The sequence below is a fragment of the Phalangium opilio genome, unplaced genomic scaffold (genome assembly GCF_054372755.1).
Source record: "Phalangium opilio isolate 3A_F unplaced genomic scaffold, DU_Popi_V2 ptg000013l_1, whole genome shotgun sequence".
Taxonomy (NCBI): Eukaryota; Metazoa; Arthropoda; class Arachnida; order Opiliones; family Phalangiidae; genus Phalangium; species Phalangium opilio.
In genome coordinates, this window is record NW_028324148.1 from 13,545,544 (window position 1) to 13,568,801 (window position 23,258).

The following is a 23,258-nucleotide window of genomic DNA, read 5'->3' on the forward strand; positions in this document are numbered from 1 at the left end:
CTTAAACCCCCAGTTCATTTTTCTCTGGTTAAGTGTGGGGCACGCTAGCAGTAAAAGGATAAATAGCGGTAAAGCCGTCTTGTTTATATTTAACGATTAAACATTGAAGGTTAGATAGGGCCTCCAAGGACGCTAAAACAATGTGATAAAATATGGTAGAAGCCTTGTAAGATACAAAATGCACTAAAAATATAAGGATTTTAGAAGTAGCTATTTATTATTTTTTCAGCTGGCTTCATGCCAATTTATTACGAGTTTTCTTTTATTTCTCAAAACGGCTATTGCGTTATTTTTGACCGCTTTTTAGTTTTGCCGCTCTTTAGAGCTGGAAAACTATTGTTCCGCCCTCTGTTGGCTGGACGGCTGGCTGGATTTGGTGTAACCGCATAATAAGATTCTTCATAAATAAACTTTTTAAATTTCAAATTTCCCGCGAATTTTCGACTCGAAATTCATCCGTAGTTCACCTTACACCTCATAGGTGGCGTAACGTATTTAATTTCAATTGAAATTATTTTTCCCGTCGGTGCCGGGGTTTGAACCTGCCATGTCCTAATCCATACGAGACGTCAGTGAAGACGGCCGAGCGAGCGCGTTACCACGAAGCCACGCTTGCTTAGTACAAAACCCGAGTTAAGTTAGACTGTAGAGTAGAGAGAGGTAGAAGTTTGTGGATCCCCACCCACCCTCCCCTTCCCGACGCGCGGCAACCAGCTGCGGCTGGATTTTGTAAGTGGGAGAGGAGAGAGAGTAGAGAGAATGACTGCCTAGCGCCCGCCAATAATTTTTAGCAATGCGATTTAAATCAATGAAACATACTCATTTAAAGTTAAATAATTATAATTAGCTAATATGATTATTATATTTAAAAAAAATTATATTATTTAAGTAATAAATTTAACGATAGTTGTTGAGAGATTCAATAGAGGGCAACATGAGATGTCATAAATAGACTGCGAAGTTTGCGAACTCCGTCTAGTCTGCCTATTGCAAGGTGGATGATCGATGATTAGTTTAATCAGGTGTTTAAATGTAACTTGATTCCGGCGATACCATTAATGACAAACGCAATCAACATACTCATGGTTTAATTAAAGTTAATTAAATTGAATTGCTCAAAGATAATTATAAAATTAAATCAACAACTCAACTATCTGCTCAACGATAATTTGGCTAGTTTTTGTCAGATTTGCTGTTTATTTAAACGTAATTAAACAATGGTTAAATACTGCAGCGTGTATGGGTGTATAAATAATGAGAGGTGTCCGCTTTCACCAATTTCCGCGCGACGTTAAATTGTCGAAACAATGGGATATAGCTTTAAAAATGGGTAAACCACACACCAAGTCCATGGTTGTCTGCTCCCTTCATTCCGAAATATGAACATTCAGGTATGTTTTAAGCGTATAATATTAATTTAAAACCAATTATAATTAGAGTTATTATTGTAGATAAGTTAAGTTACCCTCCCAGACTTGGACCTTTGGCTGTTCCTTCCAAAAAACTCCCGTTAAGGAAACATGATCAACAACAATAGTTCAAGGCTAATGGGAGATTGGAAAGACTGAAAAAAAAAGGAATCAGCTCTCACAATCTCCAACTTTGCATGCAAGTGAAACAGCTGAAATAAATGGACCAGCAGACGCAGAAATTCTAGCTGAAAGATTGGGGATTGATGCTGTTCAACAAACTACCGAGGAAACTACGACCGACAAATGCACCACTCCAAACCCCAATGATAAATCAGGGTTGCCACGGGTCAGGGAATTTGAAAATGGGCCAAAAAGGTCAGGGAAAAGTCAGGGAATTTGAAAAATTTCAGCAAAGTCAGGGAAAAGTCAGGGAATTTTATTTTAGTAGGTAAAATTTCTGGGGATAAGTCTTTATTGAAAGAGTAATGAAAGTTTCTTCTCATCCTCTCTTAACACAGAGTGAACTCTAGAGCAATCCTAAAAAATGTCTAGAATTGTTTTTGTAAAGTTAATGCTCTCTAAAGAAATCTCTCAGACTGTTATTTATATCCTAGATAAAATTTTTCTTAATCATTTAGGTGAAAATGGTTCTTAATCTTTTTGGTGTGAAAAATACATTGGAAAACTTAAATGTAGAGACTTTATTTAATTATAAGCACCACTTAAAACGTGCTGTAAACATTTACACTTTCGGCCGAAAAGGTCAGGGAAAATCTCAGAAAAAGGTCAGGGAAAACCTGGAAAAGTCAGGGAATTTGGTTTTGAATATTCCGTGGCAACCCTGTAAATGCATTATGGTCAACACCTTGGAAAATCATACATGTTATGTTAATGCTTCTAATGGAATATTGAATGCCCCCTCTATAATTTCATTAACAGGATTAAAGAGTACTGGTCTATTTGATGCAATCATTAAAAATATTAACAGTAAATTCATACCCCTTTTTCATGGACAAATAAGGTAGAGAGGGCCAAGAATGGGGGAAACTACGAGTCTCGAGATAGGGTATTTTTGACACTCATGAAACTAAAACTTGGCATTTCATTCACCGCTCTATCAGCTTTGTTTGGAATAAGTAAAGTTCAGACCTCAAATCATTTTAAATTAACTCTTACGCAGTTCCCAAGCTTGCTAAAACCCGTGAAAAAAAATGCAAATGAATAATGCACCCAAGACTCGTGAAATTTTGTAAAACAATTTTATTTAATAAATTTGTAAGATTCTATCACATTTTAAGGAACTTAAAAATATCACTTCAGCCTTATTTGCTCCATTATTTTTCCATTTCAAATAATTTGGAATGTAGTAATTAAAATAAGCAAAAAAACCTTTTGAAATAAGTAATTTGTAATCTTGGTTAATTGATTGTTAATAAATTTTTGGTCTTTAGGCACATATAACAAAACAATCATCTTCCAGTTTGAATAAATTACATAATGACAACTTTGAAGTCCTAAAAGGGCCAAACTAAGTTGCACTTGCCCATAATACATTTGTTTGGGTTTCAAAGAAAATGTTCTGTCCTTCTTGATTACGTAAGGAGTTTTCTTGAGGACTGTTTCTAAGTTTCCTTTTTCACCAATGACTGGACACTTCATTTCGACCAAATTATCGTTGACTAGACCGTCAGGGGAACACCCCAAGAATCGATAAGAAGGGTTGACTTCAAACCAATCTTCGTTACTTTTAAATTAGACTCTTTTTTAAAGCAACAAGAGTTTTTTTCGTTTATAATTCCATACTGTGTGAATTCATTTCCCTTAAAGTTTGACTGAAGAGCTTTTCGAATTTTTTCAGTAGGATCTTTTGGAAAATATGTGTAATACTCGTAGCAATTTTCACAAGAGAGAGAGAGCAACAGGTACTAAACAAAACAAAACAGTATGACCAATTTTATACTCGTGTTATGACCAAGGCTTAAGAGTTTACATAACTAATCTGGTTAATATTAGGGTGATTAGGTTTTCAACACTTACCATTTTTGAAAATATTCTCTTCTGAAAATTGTGGTTCATTCATTGCAAAAAATTTCGAGTACTAATTTTCATTAGGCACTTAATTATAAGTTTAAACGTCACATACACTGCCGTTGATGCTACAGGTCTCAGGCCTGCCATTTTTGTTTCACCTAGATCAAGCTTCGCGTTTTCTCCGGACGATGGCACTAGTGAAACTTTTCGTTCTAGGCGCGGAATCTGAGAAAAATTTCCTCACTAAGTTTTTACTTTCGCGAGTTTTAGAGGTTCGGAAAAGTATTGGTCCGACCCTGCCTGGCAGGCTGGGCGTACCTTCTACCACATTTTTATTTATAAATTATTTCCTTACTAAGTTTTTAGTTTCGCGCGTTTTAGAGGTTCGGAAAAGTATTGGTCCGACCCTGGCTGGCAGGCTGGGCGTCCCGTCAACCCCATTTTTAGTTCTAAAATTGTTTTATACTAAATTAAAATATATAAAATTGTTTTTAAATTAACTTTTTTGGCACAAATATTATGAGATTTTTGTAAGTTTTTTCGGTTCCAGCTTCTCTGATTAATTAACGCTTAGTACATCATAAACAAAAAGGATCTTTATCTCCACCATCCGTTTCCGTGTCCCGTCTAGCGTTGTTCTTTAGGGCTTATGCAAATTACTTCATTTCTATTGCTTCAAGTTTCAAGAGAACATGACTCGGGGCTAATTCTAAGCGCTTGTTGCATATTGCATATTGCATAAGCGTGCAATCAATGAATAATTTTAGTACCCAAACGCATCAATTATCCCACAAATATTAGGTTTGCAACAAAAATATCAAGAAAATTGTTCCATTTCATAGGACAGAAGTTGGTTATTTACTTGTTTCATAATCTATAACCCAAAATCAAGCTAGATTATTTTTGTTCATAATTGGAATGATATTTGATAATTAAAAGAAAAAATAACCGTAAAGTATATAGGCCGGGGTCACCTTACAATAAATTTAGCTAGCCAAGGCAAAACGTTAATATGGCCGGGGCCATCTTGTTTATTTTATTTTTTCAATAAGGATATTATTATTTCTGCTTTCAACTTTTATTGAAGTAAAAATATTTTACACGTAGGATAATAAACAACTTAAATTGAGACTTCAGTTTCGTTTAAGAACGCTTAAAATGACATCTTTTGGATGCAGAAGTCCAGTACGTTTCTTATATTCAATAGGAATCTGAAATAATTCAACATTAATCTGAATTAATTCAACAGTAATCTGAATTAATTCAACCGTAATCTGAATTAATTCAAAATATAAATTAATTCAAAATAAACGGAGCAAAAAAACAGTAATCTGAATCAATTCTACACCAATCTGAATCAATTCTACACAAATCTGAATCAATTCTACACAAATCTGAATCAATTCTACACAAATCTGAATCAATTCTACACAAATCTGAATCAATTCAACACCAATCTGAAATAATTCAACACCAATCTGAAATAATTCAACACCAATCTGAAATAATTCAACACCAATCTGAAATAATTCAACACCAATCTGAAATAATTCAACACCAATCTGAAATAATTCAACACCAATCTGAAATAATTCAACACCAATCTGAAATAATTCAACACCAATCTGAAATAATTCCACACCAATTTGAAATAATTAAACGCCAATCTGAAATAATTAAATTGAAATCTGAAATACTTCAACAGAAATGAGAATTGTGATTTTCAGAAACAATTATAGGTAAGATTTCAACTTTCAATATGTACCGTTGTTTGAGGACACGTTGCAAATTTCAAGTCTTTTAAAATATGTAAAAGACAAATCTTGATTTGTAAGTGGGCTAACCGCAAAGCGATGCAATTTCTTGGTCCAGACGAGAAGGGTAGATAAGTGTAGGGCATCACTACGTTGTTTTCTTTAGGTAAGAACCTAAGTAAAAGAATCAAGAGCTGTTAAATCAGAGACTGATACTAGGGTTAGGGTGTTTCTGATAAGTCTGCCAAACTGAATGAAAAGTGTCAATGAACATGGGGTTTAGAACATATGGGTTCCCAAAACATTGGTTCCTTATATTGTCTTCAATCTAAGAACATCATTGAACCTTCATCTAGCAAAAGTGCACTATCATATGAGCTGAAGTGTGATTACGCTGGTTATGTATGCCCTTAGACACTTAGACCTATCAGAATCACTCTGTATGGACATACCTTTCTGGCCTGAACTCTTCAGGATTTGGATAAAACTCAGGGTCGTGGTGTATCGCTAGAACTGGTATTTCAACTATCATGCCTTTCGGGATTGTAACACCCGTATCACCAAGTTCGTAATCTTTCTGCGCCAATCTTTCAATCCTTTGTGAAAAATGTTGATTTAATTCCTGGAGGGATTTCTATTACAACTATAACATACTTAAATATGGGTGGTGAAAGTCGAAGTGTTTCGTCAATCACAGCTTCAATATACTTTGCCTCAAACACAGCTTCGGCATCCAAAGTGGTCTACATTGTTAAAAACTCAATCAAATTATTTGGTATTAAAACAGTCATTAATGGATTGAGAGGGCACTTACTTTTTTTCCCCATATCCGGTCAACTTCGTCTAAAACTTTCTGTTGTTTGTCAGGGTTGCATGCCAAATAGTACGATGCCATCGATAAAGTTGTAGCAGTTGTGTCGTAACCGCCGGCAAAGAACGTGACGCATTGAGATAAAACATCGTCTTTTGTTAAAGCTGAAGTTCAATTAAAATGAGATCTGTAACTTATTCTCGAACACTCATCAATTACTATCCTTATAACTATTTAAGGTATCTTCCATAAGTAAGACACTTTGCTATGCTACAGTAATGTTGAGAGTTGCTTTGAAAACGACGCGAGAAGTGACTAAACGAATTTTAGAATGTTTCCCTATTGGGTCTGTACTAAGCCTATGAATTTGCTCTTTCTTTGACCAGTGTAACTCCACGACTTACTCTAAGTATCACACCATGGTAACTACGTTTTACGGATTACCAAGTAGGCCGAAAAAGCTGGCACCAAATGTCCGGGTTTGATCCCCTCTAAAGTGGGTCGGATGTAGTTAAGTCACGTGGGGAATAGGAAAATCTACGGAGAATCCTGATTGGTGCGTTTGAAATTTGGATCATGCGCAGAGAGAAATATACGAATATGTGTCTCACTCACAAGGTTGGAGGGGTTACAAGTTACATTTTTACCCTCCTCAACGGACGCCTAAGGTCATACTTATCGAACAAATGCAAGGAATTTGCGCTATCACGTAATAAAGCTTTGATGTCGCTTACTGATTCGTTTAATTTGTTCCACTTTCTTTATGGGTGCTTGTACATCAGAGTCCACGTTCTTCATATCTTCTACATGCTCATTGTCGGCTTTCATGCAGTCCATCATTAATTGTAGAAAATCGTGTCTAACCTAAAATGAACGCCATTTGTAAATCGTCAGTTCTGGAAAAATTCAACGGCTAATTTTAAATCTACCTCATTTGTTTTTAATCTCCTTTCAATGATGTTATTAGTTACTTCTTTAAAAAATTCGAAGCATTCTTTTGGAAAAAAGCTATAACCCAAAAATTTCGAAATTTTGGGAAACATAACTGTAAGGTAGAGGAATACTTAAAGAAAATATTCTAGGTTGAAAGTTTTCTTTTTATTTGAAAGAGCATTTAAAATTACGAATACTTCAAATTGCAACTATGTAGGCCCTAGTTACATATCTATATTGTCAAAGAAGATACGGACAAGTAATTTTGTTATGCAGCACCCTAGGTTTTAGGTTTATTTCGGAGAAGATAGCATTGCTACCTATTGGACAAAAACAGTGAGGTGGTACTAATCGTCCAATAGAATTTCATAGTCCTATCTCGCCATTTTTTAAGATGGTGGCGGATTGAAAAAATCTTTCTTAGTACGCGTATGAGTAACGTTCCTGCAAATTTTCAGCTTTCTAGGGCAAGCGGTTTGGACTGAGCGTTGATTATCAGTCAGTCAGTCAGTCAGGACTTTGATTTATATTGATATAGATTTGCATGGTTCCAATTTTAAATATTCATTATTTTATACACCCTTTCCAATTTAAAAGCGAGAATCATATCTAAATTTTCAATTAAGTATATTAGGTAATGAAAATTACACATGAGGAAGTGCTTGAATGTTATATCCGTGTTAAAAATCTTGCTGGCGTAATGAACAAACTTATTATTTGGATCATTGTGGGAATCCAATTTCGTTCCGAAAGCTACATTCGCTATGACATCCAATGTGTAATTGCCGTGCAACCTGCCACCAAGTTAAGTTACGAACATTTTATTAATCAAAAAAGAGTTAAAAAGACTCACTTTTTTGCATCAACATATTCTTCACTGATGGCGTATTTTTCAAAATTAGATTTGGAATTTTTAGAGCACTCCGAGATGATCGGAATCATCTAAAAGAAAATGAATAATTAATATATGGATAAATATGGTTCAACACTAGGAAAACTGAAATTTTCAATGACGTTATCACTAATGAATACTTTTTAAATCGACCGCCATCTTGAAACATGGAGGTCAGAAATTTAAAATACAGAATAACGTCTATGCGTTACATAGATTTAAACAGTGAGCACGTGTGAGAAAAAATCTTGGAGAAACCAAATTCTCCGTCGCCCCCCCCCCCTTTCAAGACCTGTACCGAGATAAATCTCTGTATCAGAGTTTCGCATATGCGCAATCGGCGCTACAGAGAGGAAAATAAATCAGAGATGATTGTTTTCGGCCAATACTCTTAACGGATCACGCGACGCCTGGATCCTCGGCTGTGCGCCGAGGTAGGTGCGCGTGAGAGACATATCAGGCTGTGCCGTTATAATTACCTCCCCCCTTATATGTTTGACTCTCCTTTTCATACGTGCTCACTGATTTCAATAATGTTACTTGGAATACAGTTACAGTATGCGGGCTATTTGGCTTTTGGGGTTGAATAGGCCGCAAACATTTAATTATATTAACAATATACTATATTCCCGTATTTAAATACAAAATATGAATTAATATAACTCACGTTTTTTAGTTTCCCTGAAGAAAATGTTGGAGACATGGTATTCCTTAAATGTCTCCATCTGTCATCACCTTTTATCGACGCTAAAGAATTATCTAGAAGATCTTCGCCACTCGAGAATGGCTAATGAGTTTATTTCTAATTACTATGTCGTACTAATTATAAATTTATTTAATTACCCTTTTAGAAGAAAAAGTTGCAAAATCTTTAACTAAAATTAATTTCAGTAAATCAGGATCTGCTACGTAGAGTACTGGAGCGCCACCGATATAACCGCTAAAAATGTCACCAACATTGTGCAATTGATTTGAAATTAAGCAATTATACTTTTAATAAATGGAACCGTACCCAAAAAGCTTTCCATATTTTTGGCAAAGCTTCAAGTCAACTTCATATATACCCTAATAACATACAATGGGTTTCTGGTAAGTTAGGCATAAATTAAGGGGGATGTTCTTTGAGAGATTTTGAGTCGAAAATGTTCTGTGACATTTTGCCGTCCGGGCCACTGTTTTCGAGTTATGATTGCAGTATTTTATTGATGACAATTTAATTGAATTAGCATTGTCTTTCAGTTTCTTAATTGAATTTAAGGGGCCTTCCCTAAAACACTCAAATAATAACTCTTAAACAGTGGTCCGGACAGTTAGAATTACCGTTCCCTTTGGTAATTCACCACTGCTACCAGCAATTGGATAATTCTTAGTTGATGGAATATTTTTCCCGACCCAGTAACTGTACTTCCTCAAGTACATCCTATTAATTATTAAATTTAATTTAATAATCACGATTAACTGCTAATGCTTAATTTAAACTCACATGTAAAGCCGTAGGGATGTCCATAACAAAACAATTACAGCAACTATAACTTCCGAAGCTAAGAGAAGAGACATTTTAACAACTAACCAGTACAGTGTTCTTCTTCCTATCACTGAAGTCGATATTAAATGTATTACGCCCAAAAAAAACTAGTTTGTTATGACGCTAATTTCAATGTTAGATACAGCCGTCAAGGTCCTTTAGTTGCAACCCGATAAGAAAGACAAATTATCGTCGCTTAGCGAATGAAGTTTTGAAATGTGTGTTGTAACTTTATCGTGGCAATGAAGTAAGGTTCATTAATCCAATCGTGCTTTATATCATAGCTTCACCTCCTTTAAAATTACTTACTCCATTGTAGCAGATAACTTGCAGACAGAAGAAACTTGAATACGGTTTAAAACCAAAGATTGAAAATGAAGTTTATCGTTTTGTAGAGTTGGCTCCAAGCCAGTTGTATAAACAACTGTATATTCGTGATCAATTCCAGTTGTTGAAGAAAACGTTTTTTAACGCGGTAAATGTTGAATACAACTAGCGGCCCTGATCTGGATAGTATTATACCATTCTGTTTCTACATAGTTGTAAAGATTTTGACTTACCAACTGGTAATCTACGCCCAGTTAAAAACGTTGAATTTAGCACTGCTTGGATGTAAATGTAAATAAAACTCTTTTACTTCCACCTCTAACATTTATGACACTACACCATAAGCGAATCATCCTCTTTAAGTATCATTCTGTAGGTCTTTAGTGGAACGCGTCCGGCTCACTACCTTTTCGTCAGCGCTTCGGAGAGATCGGGCACCAAAAATTTACGGGAGATTTTTCTTTCCCTGACAGTGTCACTCGTGGCCTGACTCTCTTGGGTGGAATTTTTTGTTTAGTGTGTTTATTTTTATTTTGAGGCCCTTTTCTCCCCTCTATCTCCAACCTATGGTTTTTACCCGGATCATGCGGCACTTTTTTATCCCTTACGCTACTGATTTTTTAGGTTTCGAAAGAAAAACAGTACAAAAGACAAAGTTTTTTACCATGAGTTTTTAAGCGATAATGCTTTTGTATAGACAATTTTGGGTAAAATATTACAGAACGAAAAACCTCGCCGGGAATCGAGGCCAGGTTTTAATAGCCTCTCTAGTGTCACTAGGCTTTCACGGCGGTCGTGTCTCATATAATTTAATATCACGTTAGGGTGAGATGTATTACAGGTTACAGGGGGACAGACAAGTCCTCTATAGATCCCATTCAGACATGGAAACTTTATGGTAGATTATTAATTTATGACTATACACAATTGACGGGGTTTAGGGTTTCTTGCTTTCCGTGTATTCAATCTGGCCACGCCAGTCACCTTTTCTTGTAATATTAAAAAAATCATTTTCATCTGCTAATTTTTAAACATTTACAAGAATAAAAAACCTTAAGAATTATAATAAACAAAATAATATTTTCCACAATAACAATTCGTTTAACACATAGCGATAGCTTTGGCTTCAGTGCATTTTAAAATTAGATTAAAATATAGTTATATACTTGTCATATTTTAAGCTCATTCAACTTTAATATCGTTTTCGAACACTTAATATGACTTCCTTCGGTTGCAGAAGTCCCGTAGCTTTCTTGAACTCCATTGGAATCTAAAATGCGATTAATTTAGGCAATTGCAATTAGAACTGCAATATTAATTAACGTAAGGCCATAATTATTAATTACCAATGTTTTATTACATGTGGCGAACTCCAAGTGTTTGAAAACGTGCAAAAGACCTATCTTGACCTCCATATGAGCGAGTCGCATAGCTACGCAATTTCTTGGGCCAGCCCCAAACGGAAGATAAGTATATGGAATCACTTCGTTGTGGTCTTTAGGCAGGAATCTATTGAAGGGAAGATGAAGATCGAAATTTAGGGTGGGCCACTTAATTATCACAGAGGAACAGTTTCCTTTGTTGGTAGAGGTAATTGGTAAATTTATTTGTCGTCTAATGAATAAGGACTTACTAACCTTTCAGGTCTGAACGTTTCGGGCTCAGGGAAATTCTCCGCGTCATGATGCATCGCGTACGCTGGTATTTCAACCACCATTCCTTTCGGGATTGTTATACCAGTGTCTGCTAATACGTAGTCTTTCGAAGCCGTTCGTTCATGTCTGCAATTATACATTTTGCAGCGCAATTTTAGCATTTTAATATGCATCTCCATAAGCTAGTATCTTCCATGTTAATTTCTATGCGGTTTTGTGGGCGGAGCTTCAGTGCTCTCCGTTACGCAAAGAATTCTGACGTCTTTATAACCTTGGTTAATCGACTGCTTATAGCGCATGAACATTAAAGTAGCAAGCTCATATGACTGTGACGTAAAAACGCGAGGTCAGGAGCGGTCGCAAGTTTCAATATACAGTGAGATAAATTATTCGTGACGCAAATTTTTTCATACAGAATGATTAGTCTAGCTCCGCCCTCAAAGCCCGCATAGATACGCTGAGAAGCTAATGATAGCGATTAGAATGAATGAATTACGTAATAACGGGTGGACATAGCCTTAGTGTTTCGTCTATTACAGCATCGATGTACTTTGCTTCAAATATCGCCTCAGAGTCCAAAGATTTCTGATTTTAAAATAGTTCATTGTATATCATTTCACGTAGTTCACTAATAAAATGGTTTGATGATTTTAAAAAACCCCAGAACGATTTTCATTTATATTTAAATGGCTCAGAGATGTCCCCAAATTAAAGTACTCACCCTGTTCTCCCATATTCGATCAACTTCTTCGAGAACTTTCTTTTGCTTTTCAGGATTGCAAGCCAAAAAATAAGATGCCATTGTCAAAGTAGTTGCCGTACTGTCGTAACCGGCAATAAAGAACATTATGCATTGTGACACCACTTCGTCCATCGTCAAGGCTAAAGAACGTCAAGGCTATTAAACACTAGTAACAGCAAGTGAAAATGTCTACGCAACTTACGTTTTCGTTTGATTTGCTCCACTTTCTGTATCGGTGAGTTTTCATCTCGTCCTAGCGTATCATTGCTTTTCTTATCTTCGATTTCATCGTCAGATTTCAAACTGTTCATCATTAATTGAAGAAAATCATGTCGAACCTAAATTAGATCAAAATTATACAATTCAACGTGTGCAATTCATTGCTTGGACGTGGACATTGTAATTCTATAGAGAACCATCTTAGAAATAGTTTTACAGATACAAATTCATTGAACAGATTTTGAAATAAATTCAAATGTATATCAACCTCTTTAGTCTTCTTCCTCATTTCTATAATGTTATGTGTTACATCTCTGAAGAAATGCATGGCTTGTCTTGGAAAAATTTGGATATCAAAAATTTTGGCGAGTTTAGGGAAAACAACTGTAAAAAATGTTAAGAATTATAAAAAATAATCTATATCTATATAAATCAAAGTCCTGACTGACTGACAGACAGACAGACTGATTATCAACGCCTAGCCCAAACCACTTACCCTAGAAGGCTGGAAATTTGCAGGAACGTTACTCATAAGTAGTAGTAGGCGCGAACTAAGAAAGATTTTTCCAATCTGCCGCCATCTTAATAAATGGCGCCCAGATATGTAAAAATCTTCTCTACGCAACAAAGTCCGCGCGTTTCAACCGATTTCGCAAATATTTAGTACACTGGTTTCTTTTAACCTAAAGACGGGCTGAATGGTCTTTTGGGTTCGATTTGTTGCCATCTTTTTAAATGGTGGCCAGAAATTTAAAAACCCTTCTTTATGGAATAATGTCCGCGTAAAAAGTAATAAAAAATGCATCCCTAGGGGCTGACGGGCAACGCCGAGTGCCTTCGCTCCTAGGGTGCTACAAAATTATTAGACATCAGTAAAATGTACCCATTCTTCATATCATTATAATGGAAGTTCTTATTACACGCGAGCTAGTATTTGTTAAAGTAAGAATTTCAAAAGGTAACAGTCACTTTAGACCATTCCATTAATTACGTTGAGAGAAACCAACGTAATGATTCAGTCTTCACATTGTTTTAGAACACTGTTTATTAGAGATGGGCCGATACCGATGCCATATCGGTATCGGTACCGATATTTGGCTTTAACCGATATATCGGTATCGGTTAAAAGTGAACCGATATTTCTACCCGATATTTTTGAAGAAAATAAATACTTATGTTGAGAGTAGACGGCGCCATAAGACCTAAACTCTGAGACAGCACAGTTTTTCATCTATTTTTGGATAACGTAACTAGTGTCTAAAGTGGGTTTTTCGTATGATAAACCAGTTTTATAGTTTCAAGTACCGAAATTGGATCGAGAATCATCTATAGAGATGGGCCGATACCGATACCATATCGGTATCGGTTTGATATCGGTTTAATCGAAGGATCGGGTAAAATATCGGTATCGGTACGTATCGGTTTCCCAAGTATCGGATCATATCGGTATTGGTTTAAACTGGTATCGGCCCATCTCTACTGTTTATCAAGTAGTGAAGGCGCAGTTTTAGTCATATCACAACACAATGATATTTGTGTCTCGACAAATACTGAACAGTCAATACAAGGATTGTACAGTACTTACGGAATAATACCGATGCTATAGTCAGATCCGAGCTGAAAATAGCGCTAGCGTGAGCTACGAATTTATTATCAGGATCATTGTGGGAATCCAGCCTCGTACCGAAAGCCACATTCGCAATGACATCCAAGGTGTAATTGCCGTACAATCTGCGCGTTTACATCAAAAGCTAAATTGCCTGAAAATGTATACCAGAATTGTGGTTCATAAACTTACTTTTTAGCGTCAACGTATTCTTGATTCTCGGAGTACTTTTGGAAATTAGATGTAGTGATGTTAGCGCAATCTGATATAATGGGAATCATCTAAACACGAACAGTTTGTTTTAACAAAAGTTCTTAGGTAAAAACCAAAAGTATACTTCATTGAAGTTTGCTCTCACAGTGCAATATGAAAACCCCCATTACCTCTCAGAATAGTGTCGACCCCCCGTATGCGTATGATTACATTCACGACCGTAGCACGAGAACACGCGTGAAAACGTTTATTTAGTACCAAGAATTAACATTTCTATCACCACCATAAACTTTGACCCTAAAAACCTATTCTCAGATTGCTTGGTTCATGTAGGGATTGAGAGGAACATGCAGAAGAATGGCGTCTACAGCCCAAGGCTAGGAACTGTGATCGAAGTATACTTTAGGTTTTTATCTGTGAAGCTTTGGAATTAAGTTAAGAGTGCGACTTAGAAGTGACCAGTTGATCAGATGGCAAAAAAGCATAAGTGGAGTTTTAAAATTTAGTATTAAAGTAGGCTTAATGTTTAGAAGTTCTTGTGAAATTGAAACTAAATTAATTTGAAGTTATAAAGTCAAGGTGCTACTTATCTCATCATAATACGTCACTAAAACATTTAACAGTTTGCAGATAAACCCCGACTATACAAAGAATTTATAAAAAAAAAATGAATCATACATTTTTAAGTTTCCCTGAAGAAAACACTGGACTGATTGTATTTCTCATGTTCCTCCAACGATCATCGCCTTTCAACGTCGACAAGAAACTGTCAAAGATTGGGTCTCCGGAATCAAACTCCTAATAGTGTAAAACAAATGTGAAAACAAATGAATTTAACCTACAATTCTTTCTGTATTATTAAGCACATTAAAATTTATATTGCACTTAAACTATTTAAACTTTATCATTTACCCTTCTGGTTGAAAATATATGGAAATCTTTAACCATAATTAATTTAATTAATTCCGGATCTGCAACGTAAAGAACCGGGTCTTTTCCTCCATAAGCACTTAAGTGTGAGTCAATAATTAATTTTACTATGCGAATACGAATAAGATGAATACTAACCCAAAGAGCTTTCCATACTTCTTACAAAGCTTAACGTCTAATCCATAAAATGTCTGTAAAACGTTTCAAAGAATTTCAGGTGAAAAAAATTAAAAGTGAAATGCTATCACTGGTAGTGTCAATGGATGTTATGACCGACTTCCGGTTATGACGTCACAAAGACTCACCAACCAAGAAGAATGCGAATTCCCATAATGCAATGAGCGTATAAACGAGAGACTATTTATTTATTCCAGTACTTTACTCTTTCTAGTAAAAAGAAAATTAATTTGAATTATCGGTTACCTCGCCAAAGAACATGCCACTCATGATCCCCAAGATGGGTACTGGAGGAACGGAAGGAATATTTTTGCCACTCCAGTAATTGTACTTTCTCAAGTAAACCCTGAAGAGACAAACGTTAAAGTTGTGGGTTAATGATATAACGCTGCCCGGAGTTGCCTGGTGTTTTAAGCATGAACAGTTTAACTTCACACTTCGATATCTCTCCCCTATCAAATATCCACATGATTTCTTTTTTAAATAAACTAATTTTTAACATCTTTTGAAATTTCGCCATCAACTTTTGAAACACGTTAGGAATGGGAACGCTAGAAAATAATGTTTGTAATTTGTCCCGTATTGGACCTAATTAACAGAGAAAATTAATTCTTCGATGAAATAGATGAAATTAATTAAAATTTTCTTTAAAATGTTCAACAATTGAAAAAGATTCTTAATTTTGAAAAGATGTTCCTTCTCAATTTAATATTCTAATTTAATTAACTTACCAGTAAAGTAAAAACGACGTGCATATTAACGCAATTCCCGCAACGGCAACTTCTAGAGCTAGAACGAGGAGATACATTTCGAACAGCTCTCTCTCAGCTGCTTCAGTCATATAATAAACTAGAGGTTTTAATTGAGGATGCAAGGCTTCAGTCCTTCAATTATATCTAAGTTACGCAATAGTTCGTTTTGCAAGGCCAATAACGCATTTTAAATTATGACTATACGCCTATCTTTTTAAGACAGATATGATAGTGAGCAGACTAATAGAGATAAAGCCGTTTTTTAATTTGGCTTGGCAGATTAGGTTATTTTACACAGTGGATTATTTACTACCTTCATCTAAAGGTGTTTAACCTATGAGAGATAAATAACAATATACGAATTGAGGTAACAAGTAGCGGTTTGATATGAGCTTAGTAATAAAACCTCCTTTTTTTCCAGCAAACGCCACTAAATCTCAGTCTAAACAAAGACCACAGTCATTAAAAATTGCCTGAAATAAATCATTAAATAGGTACCTTAATATAAAATTGGTATTACATTTTTAATTGAAAATTTTAATCTTTATTATCACTTAATAGATACAAACAATTTTCTTATTTTGATATTTCTTTTCATACAATTCTTACAGATAATTTTCATCTGTTTATGAAAGAAAAAAACATGATTTTTAAGTAGCTATATAAAATGGTTAAGAGCTATTATCTGAAATATTTTATACAGTGCTCGAAATTAATTTAAATTGCAACTGAATTAAAAGTGTTTTAACATCATGACAAAGCTGTTGCGCTGATCAATTAAATGTCTATGTATAATTTTAAATGATGGATCAGAAATTTACTTCTAATTTGAGAATAATTAGTCAAATTTTGGGCATCAGCTAATAGCGTATTTTGAAAGGCTTTCGAATAATATCGTTTTTCATTCGGACGACATATTTTTATAGTTAACTACAGGCGACATAATGTTGGAAAAATATGGCGGTTAGGTGATGCAACAAAATAAGGCTTAATTTTCTAAATCAAAATTAGTAAATTAACATCTGCACAGACAACAACTAAATCCCCTAATCAATCAAAATCATTACTTAAAATCATAAATGAGGTTTAATACAAACCTAGCAAGCTGGTATTAAAAACCATCTCTGCGCCGGTGTTCCATTGCATTCGTGAGTATTAACGACGGCACCATCGTCCAGATATGCACCATAAACGTCCAAACAATCGGCGCTGTGTTTCGCCCTTATTCGAACATTGCCAGAAATCGTTTCTTCTATGCTCCATAATTGGTTATCCCATCCTCTGTAATCATTCGCTTGAACCGTAACGTTTTTCCCTCGACCAAAATCTTTCGCTTCCAAAATGAGTCCGCTTCTTTTAACTGCGATTTTGTAATATCCAGTGTAAATCTCTTTGAAACCAAATTTCTGATAATCCTCGTTTCTGTACTTGTTTTGCACCATACGCCCGTAACGATAAAGGCCGGCATCAAGTGCTTTACCGCTAACATCCGCTATTAAAAAGTACCATGTTTCTGGCTTCGGTTTTGATGTGTAGAACTGAATAGACTCGATCTCATTCGAATCATTTTGTACAGTGATAAAAACATCGTGGATTCCAGACTCAATGTTAACGGCTCTATTTATTTCTAAACTTTCCGATTCCGACGGGGTTTTCAAATTAGTAGCTAAAATTATTTCCTGATTGCCAATTCTAATCTTTGTCGCGTTTTCCACCGGTTTTTTCAAATTCAGCGTCAGGCCCGAAGCTCCCAGACATCCGAAATTAACATTTTTCAGCACGATTTCGTTTTTGCTTTTGGTGTACCCTAGCGATTGAGTTAAGAGGTTGATTTTTTGGAAAGCCGAGATTGAATCATCTTCATGGGTTTGATTTGATTTGATTTCCGCCTTTGGAAGGCAGACTGCCAGACTTAGAGTTGACAGAAGTAATAATAGAACCTGTAATTATCAAAGATTGTTTTCTACTTGAAGATATAGACACACTTTAAAAACAAGATGTTGTGGTGGCAGACTGTATCTACTATCTATAAAAAAGGACTTAAAACCCCGTTGCGCTTGATGAAGTGCAGAGCATCTCAAAAACAAAGGCTCAACCAAGGATGATGGGGTAGGATGCGTATCAGAGAAACTGGCGCGCTAACTATGGCACAATTCAAGTCGGGTGGGACTCCAAAAAATCGGGGAGGAATAATCGCACTCAATTGTAATTGGTTCGTCTCTTGCCCTTCTTAGGCAATTACCATTGAGTTCGATTAAATTAAAGCGCGCAATTTTTAATTCCGAGTTAACTGGTTGGTTTGATTAAGTTAGGTTTCTCTGATGATGAAACAGGAAAAAGAGAACTGCGTTTATGGCTGGAAATAATGTATTTTCAAAAGAGTTTATCAACTTACAGCAAAGTTCGAGATACCCATAGTTAATGGCTGTTATAAAAAAAACTATTGTAACACTGAACGAATTGGTTTTATATAGTGTATTCTATCATGCAATGATATTCTTATCAGACAGCTTAACACAAAGGGCTTTGATTTTTATCCAGTCTTTTGTTTTGTAATGTGGTGACACGGAACGAATTTTGCTTAAAGAGAAATTTTGGACAGAAGCGGTGGAAAATTTTGAGTGGCGCACGAGCTTTGCGCAAAGGGGGAACTTTCTCTCTCTGCCATCCCCCTTGTAACTGTAAGTCGTAGACAGGCGGGACCTCAAGTATGCGCGTGAAAACTGCGTAGAGCCGTTCAATATCCCCACCCAACCCTCACGACGCATTGATCGAGGGGATGGGCTATACAGATTTCGTCTCCTATTTATTCTATCTCTAATGTTGCTCCATATAGACTGTGCCATCCGATAAACGGTTTTATAACAGAGACGTCTCCACAAAAGAGGATCGCCACAGATTATTAAAATGCAATAGATATTTTTTTTTCTCAAAACATACCGCGTCTAAGTCTTTCTTTCAAATGTTCTACTCCCAAAAAGCCATTGATCCACAATTTATACGCTACTAGCCCTTTAAAATATTTAAAATTATTCATTGTGACATTTCATTAAAAAGATAATATTCATGATCAAAAATATCTATCGTGATTGAGACAGACTGTTGAAATTGCAGCTTCCAACTAAATTTGATTAAATTATATCTAAAAAGGACTCCCCCTTCTGCCTACTACCCGTCTCACTCCAACCTGGAATGAAACATTACCGACGTCAAAACCTTCACTCTTCATTAATTAAAGAAAAAATCTCCTTTTCCTGGAGGAAAAAACTTACTTCTGCCTCTGAGGAATTTTGAACAGAGAAACTTATGCAAACTATAGCTCGCATCGACGAGTAAAAATCGACACCGCTCGATTAAGAGTCAAGGTTTGAGTGGGCGCTGATTATCAGTCAGTCATATTTTTGATTTATCAGGTATGTTGCTTGTTACACGAGGTTGTTAACTAGAAAATACTCATAAAAAACCTTACCTTTTCGAAGAAAATCAAAAATAAATGGATATGAAAGCAAATTCTTTAATCCATCGAAATAGTCAGTTAACGTATTAATAATTTCTAGATCGTAAATGCGTTTTAATACAAAGTTAAGAAGCTGGTACTAAAAGAAAATTCTGAGCTTGTGAAAATATGCAAATATGAGTAACCACATTGGCACCATCGTCCTTTGAGTTAAGATAAACGTCCAAACAATGGGTGCTATGTTTGACGCGAATTCTAACCAATCCGGAATGCGTTATTTCCAAGCTCCATAATTGATTATCCCAACCTTTGAAATCATTCGTTTGAACCGGTGTTCCATGATTATTTCGACCAAAATCTTTCGCTTCTAAAACGAGTCCGCTGTTTTTAACTTCGATTTTGTAATATCCAGGTAGAACCTCTTTGAAACGAAACTTCTGATTGGCCTCGTTCCTGTACTTGTACTGCGTTATACGCCCGTAACGAACACCTCGACCCATGTCAAGAGCTTTACCACTACCATCCGCTATTATAACGTACCATATATCTTGGTTCGGCTGCGCGGTGTTGTAAAACTGAATTGACTTGATTTCATTCAAACCGTTTGGTACCGTTATTAAAACATCATGGATTCCCGCCTGAATATTAACGGTTTTCTTTATTTCTAAACTGCCGGATTTTGATTGGGTTTCAAAATTTGTTTCTAAAATTATTTCCTGATCGCCAATTCTAATCTCGATTGGATTTTGCACCGTATACAGAGTTAGACCCGATGCTCCCAAAGAACCGAAATCAACGTTTTTCAGCAAAATTTCGTTTTTAACCGTAGTTTTAACTCGAGTTGAGAGGTCTATGATTTGGAAAGCCGAGATTGCATCTTCTTCAACGGTTCTATTTGAGGTGAACTGCACCTCCGGAAGGCAAACTCTCAGGTTTAGAATTGCTAGGAGCAGTAATACAACCTGAAATTAACAAATGTCAATCTTTAAATGGTTCTTGAAGAGATGAATATTTTTTAAATTGAAACAACAGTTCCCTCTTACCAAAAACATTAGTTTCGAGACACTCATTGTTGATGGCTGCTAGACAAATTGGAGAAACGAGGAACGAAGTGCATTTATAAAGAATATTTTATCATATAATGTGATGATGGACAAAAAACACGCAACTAATTTTGTTTTTACGCTGTCTTTTGCATTTTATCATCATGGGGAATAGATAATACCAGAAGTTGGGTGAGACAAAAAGTACCGAGCTAACCAAATTCTTCACTTGGCGAAAGTGAATATTCTTGATAACACACCAACGGTTGGCCCTCTGGTAGCGGTTTCTGAATTTTCCCTCCAAAACGTGAGACGCTCGTGGCGGTAGACGGCCGAACTAGATTCAAGCACCCGCGTCCGTGTTCCGCGGCTTTAGGTCGAGGGAAAGGGGGTAGGAAATTTTTTGGAACTCGACCAATTTTTTTCTCTCTAGTGTAGGCGCGATGGAAGCGGCATAAAATCCTCAAATTTGTTCACTAGTGCCAGGTACCAATGCTAGAGCTCTTTACTTCTAGTCTCATCTTACGTCTGATAATACTATGCGATAATTTAAAGTAAAATATTTTAACTTTTTTATCACAATGATATTGTAAACTTGTTGCGCAATTTTAAGAGAGAAGGAAATTTTCTCACAACCATTTTTCATCAATTAATTAAATAAAATCAATTTCATTAAAAAAAAACTTACCAAAACATTTCCGTTAATTGTTCTATGTTTCAAAGATTGACTTCCAAGCCTAAGACTAATTTCATAATTATAGAAAAAAAGTCTTGATTTGGACCAAGGCCGAAAAAAACCAACGCTAAGAGTGAGTTTTATCAATTGACTGAAGTTCACATATTGCATTTTTTTATAAATTTAATCCTAAATCATAATATCATTCAATAAACTGCTTTTAATTTTAATCGATTTATTTCGTTTCAATTACTTGAAAAAAAAAATACTCATCTCCGCCTTTTCAAGAACATTTCAATATTCCCATATGAATGTGACGTAAAAACGTGTGGTCAGGAGCGGGCGCAATGTTCAACGCGCAGCGAGATAAATTATTAGTGACGCAAAATTGATCATACATTATCATTAGTCTAGCTTCTCCCTCAAAGTTCGCCTAGATACATTGAGAAAATGAATACAAAATTATACCAGGGATAGAGTTATTTTTATAAGTAGGAATGGAGAACAGAGTAATCTGGGCGCGCGTCAAAGTCCCGGACCCCCTTCCCCGGGAAGGGGGTATGAAAGAAGAGGCGGGTCATAGCTACAGAGGTAAAAAGAAATTACGTATTTTTCGCCGTCCCCGTCAGCAACGTCATCAAAACGTAGTTTAAGTGAGCCAGTAAGATAATTTAAACTTTTCGTTACGTGTTGGAAGGAGGAACTCTATACTGGGCTACGAGTCGGACTGAAGGAAATACCGGCGAAAAACAAACTTTGGCGTTAGCTGATAATTTCATAATAGAACACTAATATATTCACAGACAAAACTAAACTCTCTAATCGATCAAAATCATTACTTAAGGTATCTTTACTACTTGAAATCATAAGCAGAAACTTTTAATCATTATAATCATTTATTACACCTGAACAATTACATTATTTTAAAGATTTTTCTTGTTACAGATTATTTTAAACTAATAATGGTAACAGGCATATGTTACATTGTGTACATAAACAATCGTGTAAATCACATTTGAATCAGTTAACCCTTGTGCCAAATTCGAATAATTCGATCATATATTTTGTTTTTACTTTAATGGCATATCTATGAATCTAATTTAATTGTTAAATCTGAAATGTTAACCTAATCTAACTATTATTTATTACTTGACATCGTAAGCGAGGTTCATTACGAACTTAACAAGCAGCTGGTACTAAATACCAATTTTGATTATTGGTGCCGTGACAAGGATATGAAATGACCTCGGCACCATGTTCCCACTTTTCATTCACAACGTCCAAACAATCGGCGCTGTGTTTCGCGCGAATTTGAACATACCCAGAATACCTTGGGTACAGGCTCCATAATTGGTTATCCCATCCCCTGTAATCATTCGTTTGAACCCTTATCCCGGTTCCTCGGCCAAAGTTTTGCACTTCCAAAATGAGTCCGGTGCTTTTAACTTCGATTTTGTAATATCCAGGGTAAATCTCTATAAATCGAAATTTCTGATTGTCCTCGTTTTTGCAGTTGTTATGTTTCATATTCCCGTATCTAACGCCTCGTCCGACGTCCAGTACTCGACCACCAGCTTCGTTATTTAAATAATACCATATATCAGGGTTCGGTTTAGCCGCCTCTGCAAGGTAGACTGCCAGACTTAGAATTGACAGAAGCAATAATGGAAGCTGCAATTAACAAAAGTTATTGTGTAATAGAGCTCTACCAGTGATATTATTCCGGGTTGTTAGAATAATGCGCCAAGTGTCAAAAACGTTCACAATTAAAGAAGCTCGCGGAATTTCAATAAAAACAAGGCTTTTCGTTATTTCTGCGTTAAAAACTAATCGGGGGGAGCTAAAACCACTGAGTCTGGTTACGTTAGGTTTCCCAAATAATAAACAGAACAAAATGGCTTCCTCTTACGGCTATAATTTTGAAAATATATTTTGTTCAACTTACAGCGAATTTCGAGACACTCATTGTTGATGGCTGCTAGACAAATTGGAGAAATGGGGAACGAAGTGCATTTATAAAGAATATTTTATCATATAATGTGATGATGGACAAAAAACACGCAACTAGTTTTGTTTTTACGCTGTCTTTAGCATTTTATCTTC

General features: G+C 35.7%; 2 protein-coding genes and 2 long non-coding RNA genes across 4 annotated transcripts; 1 reads left to right on the forward strand and 3 right to left on the reverse strand.

Moving 5' to 3' along the window:
- The first annotated feature begins 306 nt into the window (after positions 1–306).
- On the forward strand, positions 307–2,703 carry LOC149709323 (uncharacterized). The gene is made up of 2 exons (XR_016381344.1): positions 307–1,391; positions 1,452–2,703. It is a non-coding gene; the product is annotated as an uncharacterized LOC149709323 (long non-coding RNA).
- On the reverse strand, positions 2,655–4,475 carry LOC149709324 (uncharacterized). The gene is made up of 2 exons (XR_016381345.1): positions 3,450–4,475; positions 2,655–3,337 (listed from the first exon to the last, which is right to left on the reverse strand). It is a non-coding gene; the product is annotated as an uncharacterized LOC149709324 (long non-coding RNA).
- Positions 4,476–4,548: 73 nt separating this feature from the next.
- LOC149709325 (cytochrome P450 3A29-like) lies at positions 4,549–9,642 on the reverse strand. The gene is made up of 13 exons (XM_089864015.1): positions 9,317–9,642; positions 9,154–9,253; positions 8,846–8,898; positions 8,677–8,773; positions 8,501–8,620; positions 7,795–7,883; positions 7,699–7,735; positions 6,743–6,872; positions 6,012–6,172; positions 5,852–5,940; positions 5,650–5,793; positions 5,209–5,371; positions 4,549–4,654 (listed from the first exon to the last, which is right to left on the reverse strand). Exons 1-13 carry the CDS (start codon positions 9,388–9,390, stop codon positions 4,577–4,579), a joined length of 1,335 nt encoding a protein of 444 aa, XP_089720141.1. The 5' UTR covers positions 9,391–9,642; the 3' UTR covers positions 4,549–4,576.
- A 784-nt stretch (positions 9,643–10,426) lies between these two features.
- Positions 10,427–15,982, reverse strand: LOC149709326 (cytochrome P450 3A21-like). Its single transcript, XM_089864016.1, has 13 exons — positions 15,959–15,982; positions 15,474–15,629; positions 15,189–15,241; positions 15,033–15,129; positions 14,799–14,918; positions 14,100–14,188; positions 13,822–14,032; positions 12,285–12,420; positions 12,062–12,222; positions 11,837–11,925; positions 11,323–11,466; positions 11,032–11,194; positions 10,427–10,955 (listed from the first exon to the last, which is right to left on the reverse strand). The coding sequence occupies exons 1-13, from the start codon at positions 15,980–15,982 to the stop codon at positions 10,878–10,880; spliced, it is 1,521 nt and encodes a 506-aa protein (XP_089720142.1). The 3' UTR covers positions 10,427–10,877.
- Between the last annotated feature and the right edge of the window lie 7,276 nt (positions 15,983–23,258).